At 43.3% G+C, this 23,980-nt stretch overlaps 1 protein-coding gene across 1 annotated transcript in view; it reads right to left on the reverse strand.

Annotated features, from left to right (window-relative positions):
• Positions 1-169: 169 nt before the first annotated feature.
• LOC308068675 (uncharacterized protein) overlaps positions 170-23,980 on the reverse strand; it is a 148,462-nt gene continuing 124,651 nt past the window's right edge. Inside the window, exon 5 of the mRNA XM_080399675.1 lies at positions 170-4,565. Within this exon, the coding sequence (XP_080255801.1) occupies positions 4,341-4,565 (225 nt within the window). The 3' untranslated portion in view covers positions 170-4,340. The remainder of the gene's footprint in view (positions 4,566-23,980) is intronic.

Raw genomic sequence — 23,980 nt, forward strand, 5'->3', positions numbered from 1 at the left:
GGTGAGGTTTATGCCATTTAAATAATCTGACTCAGTGTTGAAAGGGCTTACTTTAGGTAATACTTCAGCTGTGAGCAATTGTATTTTATTTTTGCATATATATTTCTGATACAATATAGATTATTAATGATTTTAAGTGATTTACAAGAAACTATATGGGGTGTTAATAGCTGGTTTGTATTCATTTTAGGGTGAATTATTTGAAACACAGAATTGTCTTGGTGATCAAATATTGATTCCAGTGTATTTTAGAATGTTTCTATGGTATTTCTCAGTGTTGAATGGGACAAAATCTATTGCTGCTTTTACACAGTGCTACGTACAGATTCCTGCATTAGAAGACCCCAGTGTATCTGTAAGCAGCTACAGTGACAAGCAGGAAAGAAAGAAAAACTCTCATTAGGACAGATTGCTCCATGCATTTCTAATGGGAAACAAATTAAAGTTACAATTATTTTTGCAGCTCTTTTGTGCTGTCAGTGGCCTCTTCTAAATGGTGCTTGCGAAGGGGTTGACCGCTGAATATTGCCACATCAACCCTGTCAGGGATGACGTACCTTTGGGAGCCACAGAAATGCTAGAACAAAAAATACCCCAAAACCCAACAACAAAACCCAGCAACAAGATGCACGTGCAGGTCCTGTTCCTTTTGGGTTTAGCAAAGGTAAAAAAAAAAAAAAAAAAAAAAAAAAAAGAAAAAAGCTTTTTAGAGTTTTTAGGCAAGGTTTGTTCTGAAACTGTGCAAGACAGCAGGAAAGACAAGGAACAGGAGAGATGATCTGGAGAGAAGAATAGGAAGAAATGACCATACATACACAAACAGGACATTCACGGTGGATGCATGTATGAGCCCCTTCCCCTCTTTAATTGGAAAGGGAGAGGCTGGGGAGAGGGAGTGCCTGCTGGGTGCGTGGCGTTGCACGGGGTCTCATTTAAAAGCTAAATTCACTGAGGGAAAAGGCACTTTTACCCCAGGCTGGAGAAGAAAACTCCTTATCTAAAAGCAGACACGCCAGAGCAGTCCTCTGCCACTGGTTTTGCTTCTGAGGAGAATTTCATTAAAAAAATGGGGTGAAAAAAAGATACAGCAAGCTCCATTCTGTATATGCAGCTGCTTCTGTTAAGGGACTGGGGGAAAACTGAATCAGAAGAGCACCCTTAAGGGATAAATTATTTTTAATTTTAAATTTGTAACACACACATTTCCAAGAAGTAAGTACTGTAACTATTATTTAGTAGGAAATGAGTGTGGGGAAGCACAATTTTATGCTCATTTGACCATAAAAACTGAAGGAATTTTTGTAAATCTCTCAAACAGCCTCCTAATAGACTGAAGAACCACATTTTCATGCAAGAATTGCCCTTAATTGTACAGCACGATACTGCTATTCCAGAGCATGTTTGGGCAGTCCAGCCTTTCCATGGGCTGGCATTTATGCAGCAATTTTGAGCTTACCTGTGTGCTTTCTGTACCAAATGAATTGTTTTCCTCTCAGAGAGCCTGCCTTATCTCAACCAGCAGAAATTTCTTCTGAGAGCACACCTTCAGACCAGCCCTGGTCTTTGCAAACCCCCAGGTGGATGTGTGAGCCAGCGGGGTGGCCCTTCCTCGCTTGCACCCCTAGAAAGTGAATGTATAGGCTTTGTGCCAAGAGCAACGGTCTTATACCAGCACAACACTGACTGAAACAAACCAGGCATCAGGCTACCTGTCTTAAAAATATACTAGAAAGGGTCCTGCAAGTTCTTCATGCATGCATGCCCCTTTCTGGCCAAATATATGTATCAGAGATGATGTGTAAACATTTTGCAGAAATGTGACTCTGGGTGAATGCAGTCCTTGACGTTGCATCTATACGTCCATCAGAGAAGGCTCAGAACAGTGTTCATTTTGAAATTGGGAGACATCTTTTTTTCTCTTTTCATTTCACGGCCACATAAACCTGGAATATACTGATTATATTACAGGGACAGGAGAAAAAAGCTGGAGGGAGGGAGGGAGGAGGCAGCAGGCAGACACCCGGGTCTGTGTCCCCCTGATAAGTAAGCGGGAGCTCGTGGCTTTGACACTGCGTCAGGTGATTCTGTCCCAAAGTAATTCCCACTGGGGTTTGCTGTGCAGGGAAGGGAATAGCCCCTCGTCCGCGGATGAGGCATGGTTGGAGCGATGCCACACGGGAAGGCTTGTGGAAAGCAAAAGCAGGGGGAGAAAAAAGTGGACGTCCTCCAAAGGAGCCCAGTCTCCACGTCTGTATCGCCTCTGCATCAAACCCATCTGCCTGAGCAGCTTCAGGGGTGTTACTTACATAGTCATACACAGAAAAATATCCTCACTGCTTTGTTAATCACAACAGCAAATTGAACAAATGCACTTAGAGCTCGGTTGCTGTGGCCATTTCACCATCGGTGTAATTCATGCTTGCAGCCGATGACAGGATTTTTTAATGCAGTTACGCATAAGGGCAAAGTCTTCATTTTTAATAAAAATACAAATGCTAAAATGAAATGGATTAATATCTAATTTTACATCTTCATTTACATGATGTGCAAAATTATCTTAAATATTTGTTATGGATGGAGTGGCTTTCCACCAATTTAGGCTTTTTTTTTCATACTGGAGAATGTTAACATAAATTGTAGCATAAATCATTGCCTTGTAGAGTACCAGAAGGCACATATAAAAACCCATATCTTTACTGCACATATTTCCCATTAACCATAATCTATTAGTAATTGAAGTTCATTACAAATTCTTGTAGACTTTATTGCTATCATGCTGCATGACATAGTGAACCTGGCTTGCATAACAAGAAGTCCTTGCTGGGAAATATCCTATTAACAATGACAGTGCATTTGTCATTGTGATAATAAATCCAAAGCTGCCTGTAGATTATAAATTATTGCAGCGCCATTTCCACTGTTGTAGTTTAAAAGTTTTGTCAGCATTTCCATTTTAAACCTCTGCTTTACAGGCAGTTATAACTTGACCATAAAAATCTGCAGTGAGCTGAATCTCAGCTTACAAGGTCTCAGTCCGAGAGCGCGTTTCTTCCCCAGTGAGATTCATATTTCATCCACACAAAAATCCTAGAAGCAGAAGCTGTGTTTATGGCAGATCTTGCCTTCTGCATTTGCATAGCTTCTAATTGGAAAAACCAGGCCATTTGACAAGCAATTTGTCCATAATATTTCTAGAGACTGTGGTAAAATTAAAGAATATATCAAAACAAAAAGATGGGAGCTGGGCTGAGCTGAGTGTTTGCTGGTCTAGAAACTGAAAAAGCCTCAGTCCTTATCTCCAAGTTCCACAGACTTTGGGGAAGCATTGGGCAAACCCCACTTCTCTTCAAAGGAAAAATTGAAAAGAAATGATGCTACCCATATGCCTTGCAAAGGTGCTTTGAGGATTAATTACCAACACTGAAATTCTGGCATCCATTCAAGTCATCCTTCATCATGTCTGTGTAATTCTTTGAGCTCTATATAGGTTTTAAGTGTTATTAAAAGAAAATTGCCATAGAGTTGAACTTTAAGTGTTAATTATGACTCGAGATATAAATGACATCAGGCCAAACCTTTCACAATTTAACTCTGTAATTGACTTCAGCTCGCTACACCAGGGGATATCTATCTAGCTGAATGCATCTGTCCATCATATTTCTCAAGCACCTATAGCAATGCATCCAATTAGCTGGACGTAACCATTACGCGTCACCAACTCCTAAATAATGTAGGATGAAGCCTTCACCTCCCTTCACCTTCACTTCACCTCTGGGAAAACTTTCCCTCCCACCAGCAAGGCCAGGTTTTCACATCATCCTGCAATACATGCTCTGTCTTGAAGAAGTGCTCCTGCTTTTATGGGGTGTATAATGGATTTTGCAGTAAATATAATAATATTTGTCTTTTCACATCAATGTCTTCCATCTCAAAATGCCCCAAATTACTTTAAAATCTTGATATGCAGAACCACTTCACTTACCGCTGAGGTGTAGCAATCTCCCAGTGACATTCAGCAGTTGTTGGATGGTTCACGGCACCGTTTCACAACGATTTATGGCAGAACGAGGAGGAGGAGGAGGTGGCTGTCAGCAGCCGAAGTGGCAATGCCATGGAGCAGAAAGCAATTACTTGTGCTGGCACAGAGCAGGGACACAGGTACTAACATGTCTCCTCCAGCCAAAATTGCCATCAGCTTACTGCTTTCCCTCTTGCTTGGCAGCAGAGTGGTGGGACATTAGGCTGGGACATGGGGCTGCCTCAGGATGAAGCCTAGTGCCCACCACCGACCTGGCACATCCAACAGCTCATGCTGGTGGTGGGACCAATGGTGCCTACCATCAATGGGTTTGACACAAGCTTTTGTGTTGCAGTCTTACCTGCATGTGGTGTCCTGGTGCTCCTTCACACCAGTGGCAATGGCGAGCTTTCCTACAGCTCACAAAGTCAGCCTTCATTAGCTTGTACCTCATGTTCAGATCTTCACAATTTCCTTGCACATCAAGAGGCACTTCACTGCCAGCCTTCGCTCCCCAGCAGAGTTCATGTGGAAGGTAGGGATGGATCTGGTGAGTGTAAGGGGAAAAAAGTTATCTAGCCTTTTTGCTTTAATGTAATATTCCTTGTTCCACGCCCAAGTGGATGTGAATAGTACCTAACAGAGATGCATGAACGTGTGGGTCCAAGGTGGTACTGGTGTGATTGAGCATGGTCCTTTTGACTGAGTGGTGAAATAAGCATTGGAAAAAAAAATCATTACAGCATATTGCAGATTTCTCACTCAGTTTTGTATATTCTATCTGTATTATCAAGTCTCCAGCCAAAAGACCAAAGACCAATGAACATGGAAACAACCAAATTAGTGACTCTGAAATCCTTCAGCCTAAATAACGTCATACTTTCCTACTTAAATAGAATATAAGGACCTAATAGCTTTGAGACTCTTAATGCTATAAATATATTTTGGTATTTTTATAACCATGATTTTGTGGAGGTGGCAATGAGGTATTATTTTTTTTTGGCAAGGGTAAGCAGGACACTTGCCAGCAAATACAATCTCTTTGTTTTCTTAAAGAAAATGAAATGACAGTATTTGGAGGCTGTTTCAAGGATCTGGTATGTTACAGTGGATCCTGGCGGAGATGAATTAGTGGCCAGAGTATAGGTGATCTTGCCAAAAATGAATAGCAATGCAATTTATCATACACTTCTGTAATTTATTTCACGACCATATATTAGATTAGATAAAGACAGAAAGACATGTGAATTGGATGGACTGGACTAATACGGAAAACATACACCTTCTTTTATTGAAGCTGACAAGAAGATTTCTGTTGCCTGCATTGCAATCAGAATTTGGCTTCACATTTTTAATTTGCTTTGAAGTATGATCTCCAGTGATGAGAAAAATGCTAACTCAACATTAAAGTTTGTTGATGGTGTCTGCTATTTCTTATTCAATACAAATGTGTTCCATCATATATTTCATATTCAATCTATGAAAAACTGTAAATATAAAAAGCACTTAGAAGCTTAAAAATAGTGGTAATAAGCAGCTGTGAAATCACTGCAAATGGGTACATGCTACATTGTTTTCAAGGTAAGAACCCAATAGTTTATTTTGTCCCCTTCCAAGAAAATCTATACTTCAAACCCCACTTTTCATACAAACTGGTCTGTCTGTAAGACAAACAGTCTGCAGCTTGGAGTGTTTACCTACAACAGCAAAAAGATGTGCTACACTGCCTTCAAATTCAGTAATATCACCAGCTACCTTCTTTAGGCTCGTTATGAACCAGTGATTGATATCTGTTCTTTTGCATTGCTCTCCTCTCATATCTCTTTGTCCTGCTGCTATAATCGATCACGGATTTTTCCATCAGGCTTCATGTCAGATTAGGATAGTGAACATGACTTGCTTAGAACAAACTGCTTCAAAGAGCACTGAGGCAAGCTCAGAAGTCGAACCACTCTAAAAATGATTGTTTTGGGCACATCCGTGAAGACAGTGCGACAGCAGGAGGTCAGTAATACGCTTTTACGGTAAGGGTTTGGGATTGCCTCTCTCTGCGAAGCCTGTCACAGGCACATACGCTGCTGTGGGGCTGATATTTCAAGGGAGGAGCAATGATCGGCTCATCATTTTCCTGATTCAGGAAGGAATTTCTGCTTAGCAGTCAATGGAAGTGTCTGGCAGGGTTTGCACACATACTCTGTCTGCAGTCTGAGTTGCAAAGTCACACTTAGCTTTTGTGTTTGGTGCTTTATGTGAGCTATCAAGAACCAAAAGGAATGAAAGCCTAACAACTTTCTCTGCTCTGCATAGAAATATATTTTACAGATTCACTGTGACTAGTCTTCCTAGGAGAACTAAACTATCAATCCCTTACTTTAAAAGCTCTTTGGGAGATTACTGCTTGGTTTTATAGTGTCTGATACAATTGAGTCTTCATTTTGGTTGGTGTGTTTTATGTGCTTCTACTGTATAAATCATAGAATCATAGAATGGTTTGGGTTGGAAGGGACCTTAAAGACCATCTAGTTCCACCCCCCTGCCATGGGCAGGGACACCTTCCACCAGACCAGATTCCTCCAAGCTCCATCCAAACTGGCCTTGAGCATTTCCAGGGATGGGGCATCCACAGCTACTCTGGGCAAACTGGTCCAGCATCTCACCATCCTCACAGTAAATAATTTCTTCCTTATATCCAATCTAAATCTACCCTCTTCCAGCTTAAAGCCATTCCCCCTCGTCCCATCACTACACGCCCTTGTAAGAAGCCCCTCTCCAGCTTTCTTGGCGGCCCCTGTAGGCACTGGAAGCCGCTGTAAGGTCTCCCCGGAGCCTGCTCTTCTCCAGGCTGAACAGCCCCAACTCTCTCAGCCTGTCTTCCCAGGAGAGCTGCTCCAGCCCCCTGATCATCTTCGTGGTCTCCTCTGGACTTGCTCCAACAAATGATATATTTTTTATTATTTTTTTTATGAAGGACAAATTGTCATTTATGGAAGAGGACTGTAAAAATTTGGTCCAAATTTGGATAGGTGATTGTGGATGTTTGTTGACAGTAACTGCCTCCCCCATGGTTGCTGTTGCTTAAATCTATAAACCCCAAAGAAGGAATTGGCTCTTCCCATGGCAGCTGGGTGACCTCTGGGACTCCTCCTGAAAGAGGAGCAGATATTAAACCTTTACATGGGTTCAAGAGAAGACAACGACGTAGTGAACAAGAAGTGTTTTGAGGAGAAACATGCAGTGTTTAGTGCACAAGGTCCCTGAGCTGAAATAGGTGAAAAAATATTCAGGAAAACTACCACACATGCTTGCCTTGTATATATAAGACATATAAGATGCTCTTCCCTAGATGCCCACCTGTAACCACAGCTGGAGAAACACTAAATAAACGATCATGATAGTCCAATCATTTAGAGCTTGTTGTAGCCCAGGCTGAGAGGGCCATCAATGGAGATGCTATACAAGATGTCGTGGCACAGAAGTACTGTTACCCATTTTACACACTAAATCTCTTCTCCCTGAATTTCATTCTTTTTTCCTAACAATGACTGACACCTAAGCCCAGGGCAAGCATTAGGCTGTTGAAAGCAGTGCTTGCACAGTCCACGAGAGCATGAACCCTGACATCCTGCATTTAATCCCGGGGAAGACACAGGCAGTGGTGCGTTAGTGTAATACTTCTAAGCAAATTCTGAGTAAAAGGCTTTTTGCTGTACTTGTATATAAAACAGGTTCTCTCGGGTTTTGAAATGCGAGAGCGGATGCTATGACTGCCTCAAGTTACAGCTTTCTGGAAAATAAAACCCAAGAAAGCTTGCGAGTCAGCAGTCATAGAATATTTCCATCAGAAGCTATTACTGGGATGGGGATCTTTCCTGAAATAAGTCAGGTGAACTGCTGCTCAGATGGATATACTGTCAGGGCAGAAAGCAAAAGATGAAGCAGACACAAGTACCTGAGTTCTGATCTAATGCTGCATGCCTAACAGCAGGTAATAGTACGGGGGGATAAAAGATGTAATTAAAAAAAAAAATGAAACAAAGCTTGTGCTCTGTTAAAGGCAGTGGATTTGCAGCACAAAGTTTGCAGGATTTCTGGTTCCTAAAGGTCTGGTCCTGGCTACTCTTCCTCTCACCTTGCTTTGAGGCTGTGCCTGAAGACAGCACTTGCTCTAGGGCAGAAGCAGGGGTCTGGTGGAAGGCAAAGGACCGTGGCCAGAGAAACCTGGGGGTCCTTCCATTGCAGGTGAAACTCAAGCCTCCTGGCTGAACAGTTGTGTTAAGCCCTTGGGTAGCTAACCCACACGGCAGGAAAGGTTAACCCAGGTTACGAAGAGAAACCTCACGCTGGCATGATTTATAGAGAGGGTACAACTGCCCTGTAACCATGCAAGGGACACAGATGCCATGGTTTACTCTTCAAATGGCTTATCGATGTGTAAGGTCACTCATCACACATTGCCTTAGACTCCCAGGCCAATATATATAAAAGTCCTGTCTCACAACAAGCGCAGCCTTTTCGGCTCCCACACGCCCACAGCAGCCCTTCCAATGTGGCTAATTATGCTCCTGCACATTACTATGTTGGCTACAACTCACCTCAAAGCCACAGCTGTACCGATGTGCCCCAGGGGTGGATTGTGTTAACGAACAAAAAAAGGTGCAGGGTCTCCATTCAAGAGCCTGTTTCAAATCCCAGAAGTTCTAAGCTTGACCTCTGGACAACCACACTTCCATTTGGAGGACAGAATTGCTCCAAGACTGCCTCATTTGTTTCAGTTTGTTTGCTATAATTCAGTTTCTCACATACATGTGGCTGCATGCTTGCATTAGCGATGCACAGAAGGGCTCCATTTCTTTTGCAGTCAAAAAATGAAAGATAAAAAGTAGGTGTGCTGAGAAGGCAAGAGAGTTCAGCTGAAGGGAGACCCCAAGAGGAGCAGAGCCAGTGCTGTGCTGGGCTGCAGTGCAGGAGAGGCTAAAATCTCCAGGTTTCCCAGAAAAGGGGTGAGAGGGGGAAGTGGCACTCCCAAGGAAAAGTTCTGTCTCATGTTATGAAAAGCACGAAAAGCAATTAAAACAACTTAAAAATAGGAAGGTCTCTTCATCTCCTCCTCTTTTTTTTTCAGAGCACACTTCTGCACTTCCAAGGCTCTCGTTGACGTAGATAGTGGCCTAATGCACAGGCAAAAGTTATTCTGTTTATTAGCTGGGGACAGGTATTGCGGCAGCACTCAGCAGCCCAAACCCTTGGAGGAAACCAGCGCTGTGCCCTGGGGCCATGCCAGGAGTGCCGAGGGCAGCCAGCAGAGCCGCTCACACCTGCTCAGTGGGATGCTGAGCAGAGGAGTTAAGCCCCACCATTTTTAGGACATAGGTATTTATCCTGGTCATTAGGCATCTTCATGCCCAGGGGATTTATAAAGCTTCTGCTGGAACTGAGAGAGCCAGGCAGAACAGGGCGATCCAGCTTCCCTTCCAGAGAGGGCAGGGGAGCCGAGCTGGAGGGACGTGGTCCATCCTCACCTCTGTGTGCATCCCCTTCACACGTGAGAAACCGCTTCCTTGTGCTCTGGTTGATTTGGAGGAGGTTTGTGAGCCAAATCCTCCCACAGTGATGTCCTCACTGCTGACATGGATTATTTGTACGAAACACAGGGGTACTCGGGGGCACATACCGGGGAAACACAGCGCTGGTCCCACCAGTAGCTATTACGCCACACAGCTTGATTTTAAGTTAATTTGTTGGAAGGAACAGGTAGTTCCAGTTTTAGATACAAGATTTCAATCATCTAATGCTTTTCAGTCATGGATCTCATGCTGAGAACTGCCTCTCTGGAGCTCTAGCTGTGACTTGCAAGCAGAGAAAATAGAAGTGGTGTCCTGTGAGGATTTGAAGAGGCTTGAGCTGGAGCTTGTTGCTGTCATGGTTTTAACCTTAATAACAGGTAACCCAACAGGCAAGGAGGGTGCGTGGGGAGGAAGGGGGCAGATGGTTCTGGCACCCAGCCAGTGCCATGGACCGCTGCCCACCCAAAGCCTTGCCCTCCTCTGTGGGCAGCACCAGCACCGAAAGCAACACTACCCCAGCGCAGCTGGGAGCTGTGAGAGTGCAGCGGGATGGCTGCAACCGATGTCAAACACAGCAGCTTCTGCCCCGCTGGTGCCAGCCCCAGCCCCCCGGTGCCAGCCCCCCGGTGCCACACCACTGCTGGAGGCTGTGTAGGCTCACAGCCACGGTGCATTTTAGGGACGGGGTTCAAGAAGGACATGGGTGCGCAGACCTGCAAAAAGCAGCTTAGGATGCCTTGAAATGAAAGGGGTGAGGGTTCTTCTTAAAAAAAATCTGACTGTACCAACCGGGCTGATGTCAATGAAGCAGGGAATAGGAGATTGTGTAATGGAGTTTTTGATTACGATTCCTTTTACTTTCCTAAAAAACATTTAAAAAGTCATGATGTGACCAATGACTCAAGCCTGCAAAACACTTGTAATTTTACTTTTATACTCATTGTGGCGCTTTGTTAATTTATAGCTAGTGAAATAATAAACAAAGCCAATCTTATCATAACATTTAACACGATAAAAGCAGTAATTTTTAAAAGGTTACTAGGATCAGTGGGAAGCTTTGATTTCTGTCATTAGCATATTTAAATCTAGCTCAGGAAAGGTTTCTTCCCTTTCACAGGGAAAAGAAATGCACATTTTGTTAAAAGCTGTTTAGCGCCCATAACCATTCTGCTGATCTTCTCAAAATATGTTCTCCTCACAGGCCAGAGCTAACCTGTGCATATGAAATGAGTTCAGTTTAATGTTGTGTTAAAAGAGTTCGGTCTCTGGAGCAGTCGCTCTTCTTAATAACATGTAATCATATGCCTTCTATTTGATTTTCATTTAACTTGCCCCATACAAGCAATGAATCCAGTTTAATTAAATGTTCTTTTAAACAGCGAAATGACACTGGTTTGTATTTTAAAAAATCTATACGCCACAGGACACCCTCAAGACACAGAATCCTAATAAAAGAGGATGTAAGATGTACAGCTAATAATACAGAGCAAGTCTGACATTTGCAGGGTAATTTAGTGAACCAAGTGCTTCCTTGCAGGCTTCATGCAGGAGCACAGCGGCTGCAGTACCATTTAATAGAAGATGAAGAGCCATGTTTGTAATAATGCTAATAAACAGCTAATCTGAAAATTAGCATGTGGCAAAGGGATGTTGTGCATGTATAATAAATGCCACTCAGCAGCAGGATGAAGGCTGTCAGCTGATGCTGAAATCCCACCACAGTGTTAACAGGCAGCCCAGGGTGGCCAGGCAAGGTCGGTCTCCTGCACCCCACCAGGGACTGACCAGGCATCCCTGGTTAGTTTTACTTTTCTCTGATCACTTAAATCTGGTCTAAGTCTGGCCAGTAAGTAATTTAACTCTTCTGCTTTCAAGGGCATCATAAGGTAGAAGAAGAAAATGAGGTAGAAACAAGTGGTAAATATTCCTTTTTCTCCTTTAGAAGAATCGAGACCTTTAATAAAGTAAGTATTAGGGCAATAAAGAAATAAACACTGAAAGCGTCTCACTCATTACTAAAATGAAAGTGCTTGCTAATATATGCAGTGCACCTGGAAATGCCCATTCAAGTAATTACAAAAGGGAAAAACACCAGGGAAACAGGCAAGCATGAAGACAATAGCCATTAGAAACAATATTAAATTAAGTACGCCTTTTGAGATCTACAAATTCACTGATTAAATTGTGCATTACAAACCCTGCCTTGACTCCACTCAGCTGGAATCCTGGAGCGAACCTGCAAAATTTGAAAACAGCCTCTTGATTTGTATTGAGCTGCAGTCAGGGCTGCTCCTAACTTTGCTTAGTCCTGAGATTTTAATAGAAATAATAAAAAAAAAATTTTTTCCAGTTTCCAGCTAGCAGAAAGCATCACACTCCCCTAGTCTGAGAAAAACAAGGGCAGAAAAAGGGCACTTCATGCCATACAGCATTCTGCTTGGCAAATGGCATAAAGCCCATCAAAATCAGCAGGCACCTTCCGACTGACCGAACAGCCCCGCAGCGTGGCCAGCCACGAGTGTCCGGCTGAATTTGGCTACACTAGCCCCTGTGTGTGCTCCGGACGAGGAGCCCCATGTTCCACCAGGGAGTCCCTTCCCACACAGCTCTAGGGCAGGATGGCTTCTTACCCTGTATTTTGGCTAAAGTGCCTTTGGCTATGGGGCAGATCCCGCAGGCAAGGGTATTACCCCTCGGTGATTCCTGCCCCTCGGATATTGCCAGGCCAGGGACAGCTCATGGGGCAGCTACCCTGAGCCATGGGTCAGAGCTCGCTCAGTTAAGGCACCCAACCATACGGATATTTGCGAAGAAAGGGTGGAATTGAGACCAAGATATGACCTTACTGGTGACAAAACAGTATCCTCTTACAGAGACACGAGAAATGAGCGAGGAGAAGGTTATTAATATGCTTATTGGAGTGCAGGGTTGTTTATAACCATTTTCCTGTCGTTGATGAGATTACCAGGGCTAATGGAAACTCTCCCACTTTCTCCTGTTCTCTGAGAGATCTCCTAAAATTGATCGTGGAAGCCAGCAACCACTTCAAATTGATTTTGTGTCATTAAACATTAAAAACTGTGCGCAGCTTCCATAGAGTTTTCTCTTCTGGGAAGTGGGCTATCACCCACCAGAGATCCTGGGTTGCTGCAAAAACCACGGCTTGGCTGGGAGGCGGATAAAATTGTTAGAAAACTCTTTTCTAGCTGAGACTTTCTTGTAACAAGACACACGCATATCCTGTGCTCCTTCCTCTTCCAAAACCTGGCAAATAGGCAGCTTTATTTAATTTTTCAGCTTTCAGCTTTATTTAGTGGGAAGAGAAGAACTGGATGGAGATCATTCATTTCTGCTTCTATCCACTCGATCTCCCTCCGCTTTTCCCTAGGCAATGAGGTGCTTCCAATTTGTTTATTCTTAGGGAATACCCTAATAACTTTCCTCCCCTCATTCCCTCAAAGATTTCTAGTGAGCCAGAAGAAAATAGCACCTTTGAGAAGTCTTTGCTCCCAGGAAAGCAGAACGTGAGGGCTCCCTCCCTGTTTCTCAGTCCATTCCCTCCATGCGAACAATCTGGAGCCAATTTGCACAGTGCAGATGGAAATTCCCATTTTAGCTGTTGATGGGCAGTGGGGAAGCAGTGAGCTCCTATGCAGCTGCAGGCTGCAGGGCTCATACCTGATGCTGATCTCAGTGAGGGCTCTCCAGAGACAGATTTTGGGAATATGGATATGTAAATGAGGCCTTTCTGAAAACCCAGGTAGGGTTCTCACTGTGAGAAGTGAATCCAGGATGACTTCATCCCTGTCATACCTAATTAACAGATCTCTGTAGTCTGAAGCTGTCAGGACACCAGGAGAAAACCAGAGTCACACAGACCATTTCCCCTCCATAAACCCATCAAGGGTCCTGTAGCCTTCTCCCACCCCTTCATGAGTCCCATTCCGTTAGCTGTCCCAAAAGGCTAGAGCACTGATGGGCTGCTGAGGGGATAACGGCTCAGTGACAAATGGCAAGCCCAGCCACCCTGAATGCTGAAGGGTGTCAGCTGCTTTGCTCAGATGTCCTGGATACAAATGGAAAAACATTCTGACTGAGAGACAAAGCCTCCTGTTCCTGCAGGGAGCACATTCAAGAGGACAGTTTTTGTGCACCATTTCAGACTCCGTAATTAAGGCCAGAATAGCCCATAAAGTGACACATAACATATTAAACACCTTCTGCATCTTAGGAAGCGCAAACTAGGTGTTGCAAATGGAGACTCATATGGCCCAGCTGCCTCAGGCCATATGGTCACTTTGTTCCTTGCTGTGCCACTGTACATTCGGAAATGCAGCAGGATGGCAGTCGGGATGCCAGCATGGGCAGGGAGCAGCAACACATGTGAGGGTGAAAACGATGCTGATCAGACAGAGCCTCACTCGACGTGCTTCCTCTGCTAGCGTTTGTGGACTTGGTTCAGCTACTCAATTTGTGATATGTAGAGCAGCCAAAATAACTCTATGCAAAATCAACAGCTGAGAGCAGATGAAAATAGAGCTAATAATACAGTCATTAGGAAGAAAGCCAAAGCACAAATTGCAGTGTCGAGTGTGAAAGGAGAAGTCAGAGAAGGGAAATGACTGTATGTATCCTATGCTGCATGGGAGACACAAATACAGCCCCAAACGGCAGCTGCCTGCAGCACAGGCACAGCAAGAGGCTGGGTGGCCAGACCTGTTGGCTTGAACTGGACATCATCCCAGCAGCATGGAGCTCGAGTGCCTGGCAGGTTGTTCATGGCCCTGCCTGGTCGGCACCAGCTCGGTGAGGTACAGCGGCAGGCAGGGCGGGAGCACCTCACACCATAAATTTGTGTTACCTCTTAAGATGGGAGCACCACCCCCCTCTTACAGATGTGCAAGACACATCTGTGAGGGGGTCATTTTCTGGCCGCAAGATGGTTCATGGATGAAGACAGCTGCATCTGGATGTTTCCAGCTAGCAAAATGGCAGTCCGGGAGGGTCAGGGGTGGCAATGAAATACCAATTCCAGTCCTTGGATGGGCATCAATCACTGCAGCTGCCTCGTCCCATCCTGCGGAGGCTGCAGTCCTGTAAGGGGAGCTTGACCCTGGTGCATTTTGTGAAGGCAAACGGATACCAGAAGTGGTTAACAGCAGCAGGGAAGCTGGGGATATTTTACTGCTGTTTGCTTGACAGCCAGTGTTTCTGATCCATCTAAGGCCAGACAGTGTATTTCTTTTTTACCCTCAGGTGGAAGCCAGTGATAATGCAGCTTCTTGACTTGCTGTTCACGGCACCTATCTAAAGTTGCTCAAAGAGGCCGTGCAACGGCATATCCCTAAACAGAAAACTTCAAGTGCCTTTTTGTGCCTAGTGCTCTTAAGTTTACACCTATCTCCAACTTGAAACCAGAGGAAAATCCTTCCAGAGAACAAAAAGAGGGCAATTAGACATACCCTTGTTTATATAATAGCCTCCCACCTGAGATGATCAAGGCTGTTCTCCTTTATAGGAGTATCTCTGCTATGATACAAATGCTGGAGAGCAAACGATGCAAGCCCATGCTTCTGGGAATGACTTCTCCCCACTCTTCTTGCTGTCATCTTTCTCAGGTGCTTCCTGTCCAGTCTGCTGCATTCTTAAAATGACCAAAAAAACCATAACCCTGATTTCTTAATCACATGTTACAAAATGATTGTGATTTCCCTCAATATCTCTCTGTGCCTCCAGGGAAATACAGTATAGGGCAATTTCTGGCATCTCACTTTCCTAATCCCCTGTGTACACCAAGGCAGAAGGTTTGTTTAGTGATGTGGAAATGTCCACCTCTTCAATGATTTTTTGTCTGCTTTGTTCTCTCATTGCTGGAGAAAAAATGTTAAAGACTATTTGGTTTTCTGTTTTTAACTTTTTCTTTTTTAAGTAACACTATGAACCTAAAAATTTAAACTGTCTGCTGAACAATTTTTATTTACAAGTACCACCTAAAATTGCACTAGCAGGAAGGAATATGAGATATATTCACAATCCCTTAATTTTCTTTGTTCCCTTGAAGTTGTCGGAATTGCAATGTATGTAATGAATTTTCCTGTTTAGCTGAGGCACTCATATGGCCTCTGCCAGAAGTTTCTTAGCTTCTCACAAAATTTCATGCTAGAGAAATAATTGTCTCTCCATAATACAGGTGGGTGACCAAGATGCAGAGACTTGAACCAGATTTCAAAAATCACTGTGGTGTCTAAAGCTGAGAGTAAAAACTAAATGACAGTTTCAGGGGCTCTCATTGTGTGAAACCAAGAGGAGTTAGTAACTATTTTTTCATCTTTCAGCACCTGAATGTCTTCAAACTCTGTCCCTTGCCAATGAGCCCAAGTCCACCCATGAAGCCTGTGCAAGTTCAGCCTGCGCTCCCAGCTCTGGCCCGAAGTGCGGGCTGAGCCCACATCCGACAGTGATGCAAACTTGGTTAAACACAGGGAAACACATCCAGAAAAGCACAAAAGAGCGATGAGGGTGATTAAATAGACTTGGCAAGGATGGCGTCATGTGTCACGGTGTGTGTGCCCATGCAGGCGCAATCCATCTTTGCCAAGGTGGCTAAAGCGGCTCTTCTAAATAGGTGCTCTGGATGAGCTGGATTGAGGCAGAAAGACTTCCCTCTTTCCTCCTCATTCCTTGCTCAATGCAAAACAGAAGATAACCTATGCCAAACCATTTAATTTCTTCCAGCTTTATCGCCAGCCTTCGGGCTGCCTCATTCTGGACCTGCTGCAATCCAATCTGTTCTTGCTAATACTTCAAATATAATATTTATAACAGCCCAGGTTGAACCAAAGGCTACTTGCACTGACAGATGCCACAATCTATATCTCTCCTTTGCATTTTATTGTTTGGTAGCTTCTGGCAAAGAGGGAGAGGATCTGGTAATGAAATGCTCCTTCTCTGCTTTAAACACACTGGAGCATTTTGTTGTGCTGCCTCTTATTCAGGGGGGAGTAATCAAGTGGTGGCCAGTTGGTCATCAGTGTCTTACGGAAGGGCAGGGTACCGGATTGCACTGGATATGTCGCTGATGTAATTATTGAGCTGCAAATGCATATCAGCTTTCACACTTGTGGCTTTGCGGACATGCACGTGGGCAAACTCAGCTGTGACACTGTGGACAGAGGAACTTTATTCTGTAACAGGGATGTAAGGTCATTTCTCTGTAACTACAGATAATGAGTTCTGCAGGACTATAAATAGGTACGGAGCTGTTTTGCAGATAAAGCATCACTTTGCTCCTTTGCTACAGCAGAGCAATGGGGAAAATTCTGCAGGGAACAATCTTCTCCTGGCAGATGGTTGGGCCAGAAGACCTGCTCGACATTTTCCATGTCTAGTTTTCATGATTTATACAGCATAACCCCTTGGAAAAGCAATTCTGTGAGGACATTATGATTCTACAGTAATCCACTGTACTTGAAAGAGGAGAAAAAAAGCCAATATAAATATGCACATCCCTTCTGGTTGGAGCTAACCAAACTTCTCCAACTCAAGTCCTGTTTCAATTTTTCAACTTTCTTGGCTAGAAATATAGAGGGGTTTGCTAGATGGCTGATTAAGCAAATTTTCACAGGAATAAAAGTGATCTTGGGAGAGAAGTGAGAATAGTCAGAAGGAAAGAAGAGGGAAAATGAAGATGAAGAGGCACCCTGGGCCCTGCATTGTGCAAGGACTAAGCTCATTCTCTGGCAAGGACCAGACAGAGGAGGTACCCGGTGTCTTCTGTCCTGGACAAGTGCCCTAGCCACTAGGCTGCTTGTTAGCTCCCTCTGAGGGAGAAAGAAACTTGTTGTTTACTCAAATCCCTGTTTTCACCCAATCACAGAATGAGAAAGATGATGAAATATGAAAAACAACTGTTGGAAGGAAAACTGCTTTCCTCCAAGCTCTGCTCAAGTGCCTCTGGGAGAGTGGGGTGGCAAGCTCCTCTTTCTGGTCTTCATTAAAAAGAAAGGTGTGAATCAAGGGGGAAAATAAGATCTAAGGAGATCAAAAGGCTTCAGGGGATTTTTTTTTTGCTTGGTACAACTCAGTTTAACGTTGCTGGCACTGGGAGAGCTTTGCATTGCTCCGTTATGAGCCCTTGCTCCACGTGGCAGAGCTATGGGGCACAGCTGCTGTCCAAAGGCCATATTCTCCAGAAGTAAAGATTGAAATTACCCATTCATAGGGACATCAAAGACTAGAAATAAAAATATTTCAGATAAAGGATATGCCATCAGGCCAAACTGGGAGGATATAAACATGTACAGTACAAAGAGCCCATGATGGGAAATGGCTGGAGACAGATGATTTTGAAACTAACAAATAGTTTTAAATCAAACTAGCAAGCCATTTAAAATCATAGTCTAAACAGAAGACAATTAAGTCATTAAATACAGAAAAGCTGTGGAAAAAAAAATACCAACTTTATTTATGTTTACACTGCACTCTGTGTGTCACCCCACACCTCCCCACCCCACCCCCCACCTCCTTGATCTTTCTGTATAAAAACAGTGCGGAAAAAAGGCTCAGAGATTTCCAAGTGCCATACACAAGCAGAGTGCAGAAACCTGATTATTTGTTGGTTTTATTCTCTTTTGCTGTATGTCCATGGCTACAGTATAGCATCCACCGATAACTCCTACTTCATGCTACTGCTCTTTCCCGCAAAGGAGCTGTGCTCCTCTGAACATACAGTTTTCTTTAAAGCAAACATCACTGTGAGAGCTGGGATGTTCTTGTGCAGATTTAATCTAAAACCACAGCAAAAGAAAGAGTATTTTGAATGCAAAGCAAATAGCAATTACCCTGACAATTCTTTATTTCAGCAATGAATTGCAGCTGTATTTGCTGTTGGGCAGGGGAACTTTTCACTTAAGCTGTGGGGAGAGGAGGCTACAAATCCCAGAATTTCATTGCCTGGAGGAATTCCCATGGCACATGCATTTGGGTGTGAATTGCTTAAGTCCTCCTCTGGAAAAAAGCACTCAACTTATTCTTGCTGCTCTTGGACACAGCTGGCCAGGACAATTTACATTGCCTGGAAACCAGGAAACAGAGCTTATGTCCAACTGATTTTGCTCAACTGTTATTTTAAGCAGCACCAGCCTCAGCAGTCCTCGAGAGGTCTCTCCCACTCCTTTAATTTCTTAATACATGTAAAACCAAACAGAAGAAAAACAGAGCAGAAGGTTCATGCAGTTAAGCTCTAGATTGACTTCATCCAACTTAATGCTTTTTAATCACTCTTTGAACAAAAGATTTAGTCTTCATAATCCTCCTTTTGCTCAATTTGCTGTTCCTTACTATATGAAACCTACTATTTGTTTGGTTTTCCTGATTCCCAGCCCCTGAATGAGTTTGCAGGAGGAAAAAAAAAGGAAGGCTAATATCATAGGGAAAATTACTTTCAAGAATAAAATAAACTGTAAATTACAGTGCCAGCTTTTCTTTTATGTCTTTTCATCAGAAAGTTGCACCAAAACCCACATGGAGCCCTTTTCGCTCGGTAATCACCTGAGCTGCTAACGTACCAATCACCTGAGCTGCTAACCAAAACTTTTCTATGTCCAGGAACAAGAATGCAATTAGTCCTGCTGATTTCAAGGCTAACGCAGCCCTTTTTTTTGGAAGACTGAGATTTGTTTTTAGTGTTAGAGACATTTGCAAAGAAAATCCTACCAGAGGCTCTGCTTCTTGGCAGTGTCTAACAACATTGCTACCACTCTCCTTTTCCAAACTTTTGAACTTACTTTTGCCTACATGTAATTTAACTTGACTGTGATGGAAACTGATGAATCCAGCCAGTGCAGTGGGTTTTGAAGGCACTGGGGTCCACTGTGGACACCACTGACTGCTGTGGGTGTCTGGCTTCCACCAGCTCCTCCCTCACCGCTCTGTCAGACAGGGGAGAATAACTCTGCCCTGACAAACGAGTCTTTCTTTCCTTTCCAAACATTTATCTCTGATTCATTGGGCCTTCAGGTCTGTTTAGGAGAACATAATTCAACCTCAGTATTTCAGCTGCAAAGAAATACACTGATGTGGGCAGCAGCACATTAGGCAGGAGAGCCAGACCTGCAAATCACCGTTTCCAATCACCAAAACCCGCTCCAGTCTGGATTTTGACTGGTGTCTTTTGAACAAAATCCTCTAAGACCTCTTTGCAAATCCCAGAGTTACTAAGCTCACACCTTTCCTCATGTTCACAATATCCATCTCAGATGCGCTGTAGACCTTGTTATGTGAGAATACTTGCAAAATAAAAAAATTAAACGCACTTTATCCTTCTTACAGTCTGTAAAGCTAAAAATAGATCTCATCTTCCCCTAGTTCCTCATTCAAAATAAATCAAATCAATTAAATATCACTTCTAAGCTATTATAAGCTATTATGTACTTGAAAACATATTTATTCTCCAAGTTGATCATAAATAAATATAACTGCAAATTAAAGTACTCTGTGAAATTTTATCTTTCAATTAAACAGTTTCAATGAAGCTCCTTGAGAAAACTTACTGCTGTGTTTCCTACTGTTCCACAAGGTCAGACAGTTGTGATCAAACATACGTAACGCGTGAGGTACACGTAACATTCTCTTGCCGTCTTTTTCTTTATGAGAAAAAAAGAACACGCCCTTAAACCATGTGAAGAAGAAAAGACTATACACCTAGGTTCAAACTGTATCTAGATTCTTTTGGAAAACGGGAACATGGTTTCCTCTGAATAACAGACACAGAGCCCTAGGCACTTTATATGTTCAAAAATTAAACTTACAACTGGCATACATCTGGCAGTGATCCTGTACACTAAATCCATTTGGTTGGCCAGATGGCCTGAGACTTGCAGCTTTTTAATCTCACACACAAAGCACTTTAGGCTGGAAAAAACAACAAATACAACATAATACAGCATCATGACAAAAAGCCTCTTTTATTGGTTTTGGAGCTACAGGTACGGAAAAATATGGGCAGAGCAAGTATTGTTTTCACAATTTACTTTCTAAAATGTGCCATATTCTGTGACTGCATCCTCTTTTCCTCCATTTCTTATACCTAACTGATCATCAGCGAAGGATGAGTGATTCCTTAGCTACAAGTTTGGATGCTGACGGCAAAGAATGGCATGGTCTGCCACGACTCCTCTCCGGTGAGGAAGAGCAGGACTGCAAGATCTCAATATCTCTTTTATTCCTGCTCTCTTTAGGACAAACATCCCACATTGTCTTTCTGTATTTAAAACGGAGGCAGCTTTAAAAAGTGAAATTTTCTACTGTCAGTATCTTGAAGCAGCCAAGGGCTAGAAAAACCAAACAATTGCTTTGTTCTAAATGTACATTTCTTTTTCTCAAATACCTTTCTGTATGTTATTAGTGAGAACCCTTCCTCCCATTGACTTCAGCAGGAGCCGCAGCCTTTGTCCTGTGTGCTACTGATCAATTTATGCACCTGTATCTGCTTTTCTCTCCTGTGAGGCACATTCCATTAAAATCAATGTAAAAACTCACACTGAATTCATAGCTACCATTCATACTACTATGGTGAAGTCTCCATGGTATCACCATAACTTTCACCTGCCCCGCACCACCATTACACGAATGCCATCAGGAAAAGAGCACATTGCTACGAATTTGTGTTCGGTCCTTTGCCGTTTTCTGCAGCGAAAGCAGAAGTATTGCACAGCTGCATGAAATCCAGCCTCCCAGCATTACGGCCCTGTTGTTGCACTAAGGCTGCATGCCACCTTGCCACTGCTGTTCCTTTCTTACCCTCCCTTTGGAAAGGCTAATGGAGCAACTTTGGCTTAAGCTTCTGTTATTCACTGTGCAACTAATTCACTCAGAATAGCAGGGTTTAGGACAAACAGATGACTTCACTCACTGGCTTGTTTCATCTTTCCAGCGATGGTTTTTTTGTAGGCAGCTTCAAAGGCAACTTAGTGGATAAACTGTCTGACCTACTAAAAGAAGTACAAAGAGAATCCCCTTCTCAATTAATTCTTGTGTGCCAAATTCATACTCAGATTTGTTTCTGAGCAGCTTTCATTTCTGTTAATCAGCTACGACAGTTTTAGTTCCCTTGAGTTGTTGCTTGGCTGCAGCTCTCCTCCTCTACTGTACTTTTCTCAATCGTTGTAGGAAACGTTGCTACTGAAAAGGCAGAGGCCTGGATCTCAGCTGAAGGGAATCAATACCTCCACCAAAAGAAATTCTTTCAAATCCACTAAAGCTAAAGAAAGCAGATTTATGTCACTCAAGGCTCCTGCTGTCCCTAAATGTTAGAGATAGCATGTATGTAGCTTAAAGCCTAAAGACCTGGTCCAAACGCTGTTGCACACTCTTAAACTCCATGAATACAACTAGCTGGGGGAAGAAGATGGCTCTATGTTTTCATACCAAAGATCCTACAGTAAGTTTGTGCTTCAGGGAAAGCAGCTGAATATAATGAGAGAAGCTCACAGGACACATAGAAAATAAGCACTGTCATCACTGTCTTACAGACAAGGAAGCTGAGGCTGGGGGAAGTTTCACCCAGGGCTGTGAGGGGAGTCGAAAGTGGAGCTGGGAGAAGAGGTTAGTGATCTCTACCTTTCAGCTCTCTGCTCAGAGTACTGAGCTACACAGGTGTTTTTGATGGATGAAAAGAAAGATGTGTGGTTCAGAGTCAAAATCTGTGGATTTGTGGTGGGGGGTGGGGGGGAATGCACAAAACTATAGTGGTTTAGCAACTACCTGGGGTGGTTACCTACAGCACCTGAGGCTTGTAGATGAAGATTTGAGCTGAGAAGCAAAGCCATTAAACTCTTCCCCTTGCCTCCAGTATTCCCAGTACACCCGTGTGTCACTTGCTGAAATCTCTTCACCTGGACCAACAGACCCACAGCACACCTGGAAGCAGAAAACTTTAATCTGGATGCCTAACTATTAATTTACGAGCCTAACTTTAGCCAAACAAGTTTGACAGTCCTGGCCTCTGCCTTTAATGCTTTTAGTATTCTGGAGGGTCTATTGATGATTTCATGCCAAATCAATTTTGGCACATTAAAATGATTTGTCTGAAATCCAGCAAAAGAGCTTTCCTAATAATTTAGCTTTCAGACTCTGCAGTGTTGGCGGGAAGGTAATATGTGCCTGCATAGGTGCCCTCAATTTGCTCTAAAAATTTCATAAAGATTTTACTGAAATTTAAAGCATTTTAACACCCATACTTTCTTCTAAATCTTTGCTGTTCATTTTAACACCAAGTAATTTGTAGCTCACTTCAAGGTAGTTTTAAAATTAAAAGGAAAAGGTCTTTAAGCAAAAGGTGTTTCATCTTGAACTTAAAATCTTCCAGGTATATCTTTTAGGTATATCTATATTTACACCTGCAAAAATGCACATTAGACTGTCAAAATGTACACTAGCAAAGTAGTCTTGAAATACTTGATGTTAGTCAGGCAACATGAGCGTCTTTCTACCAGAGCAATGATGGTACACAAATAAGCAAGAGCCAATGCATGATTTATCCGTGTCCTTTGTGGATTATGTATCAGCTCCTTCCAAAGTATTCTAACTTTTCACCCTCTATGTGGACTCATATAAATGCGACGACCCATCATTACTACATTTGTAAATCATACATCGTCTGAGATGAAGGATCGTATTTGCTGACTTTATAGGAAAGGTTACTTACACTGTACTCAAAGCTGTGAAAAGAAGAAATACAAACCACAGTGTTCCTCCTTCCTCTGTGCATTGGGCGAGGCAGGTTCAGTGGTCCAGTAAATATTGACAATCAGGAATGTTAAAAAGTATAAAAGTTTAGTTGCTGTCTGGGTTTGATATGTATATTGTTAGCAGTCACTGCTATTTTGTTGAAGGATATCAGATATTTCAGTTAGCAAAGAAACAGCCAGGGATGCTAAATAGCTTGAAATGGGAAACAACCACCACCTGAACTGCCAGCTCATTTAAATGAGCGTTTGAGTGAATATATTGCAGAACAGAGACAGAGTTGTCCAGGGTCCATCCAAAACAGTGCCACCCAAATTCATAATGGCTAACCATAAAGGAAAAGGAAAATAAACATTTCTGCCTCTTTGCATTATTCCTCCCCATTATGGAGTTTACCACCTATCCCGCTTTACAGGCCTTGGACAGTGGCCCCAGTGCCAGCTGATGGCTTTGGGTCCATCAGCACGACAGCCAGCTGCCCAGAATGGCTGGGGTCTGGCTCTGGCAGCCCAACCCAGCAGAGGGGGGACCATCTGGCACCGCCGCCTTGCTGGGTACTGGTCCTGAAAAGCTCGCCAGAAACCCTGCAGCGTGCTCCAGGTCTGGGCTGCCAGCAGTGCTGCCAGGCCAGGGGGCACCTCCTCCCCCAGGG

Source organism: Falco punctatus (assembly GCF_963210335.1).
Source record: "Falco punctatus genome assembly, chromosome: 8".
Classification (NCBI taxonomy): domain Eukaryota; kingdom Metazoa; phylum Chordata; class Aves; order Falconiformes; family Falconidae; genus Falco; species Falco punctatus.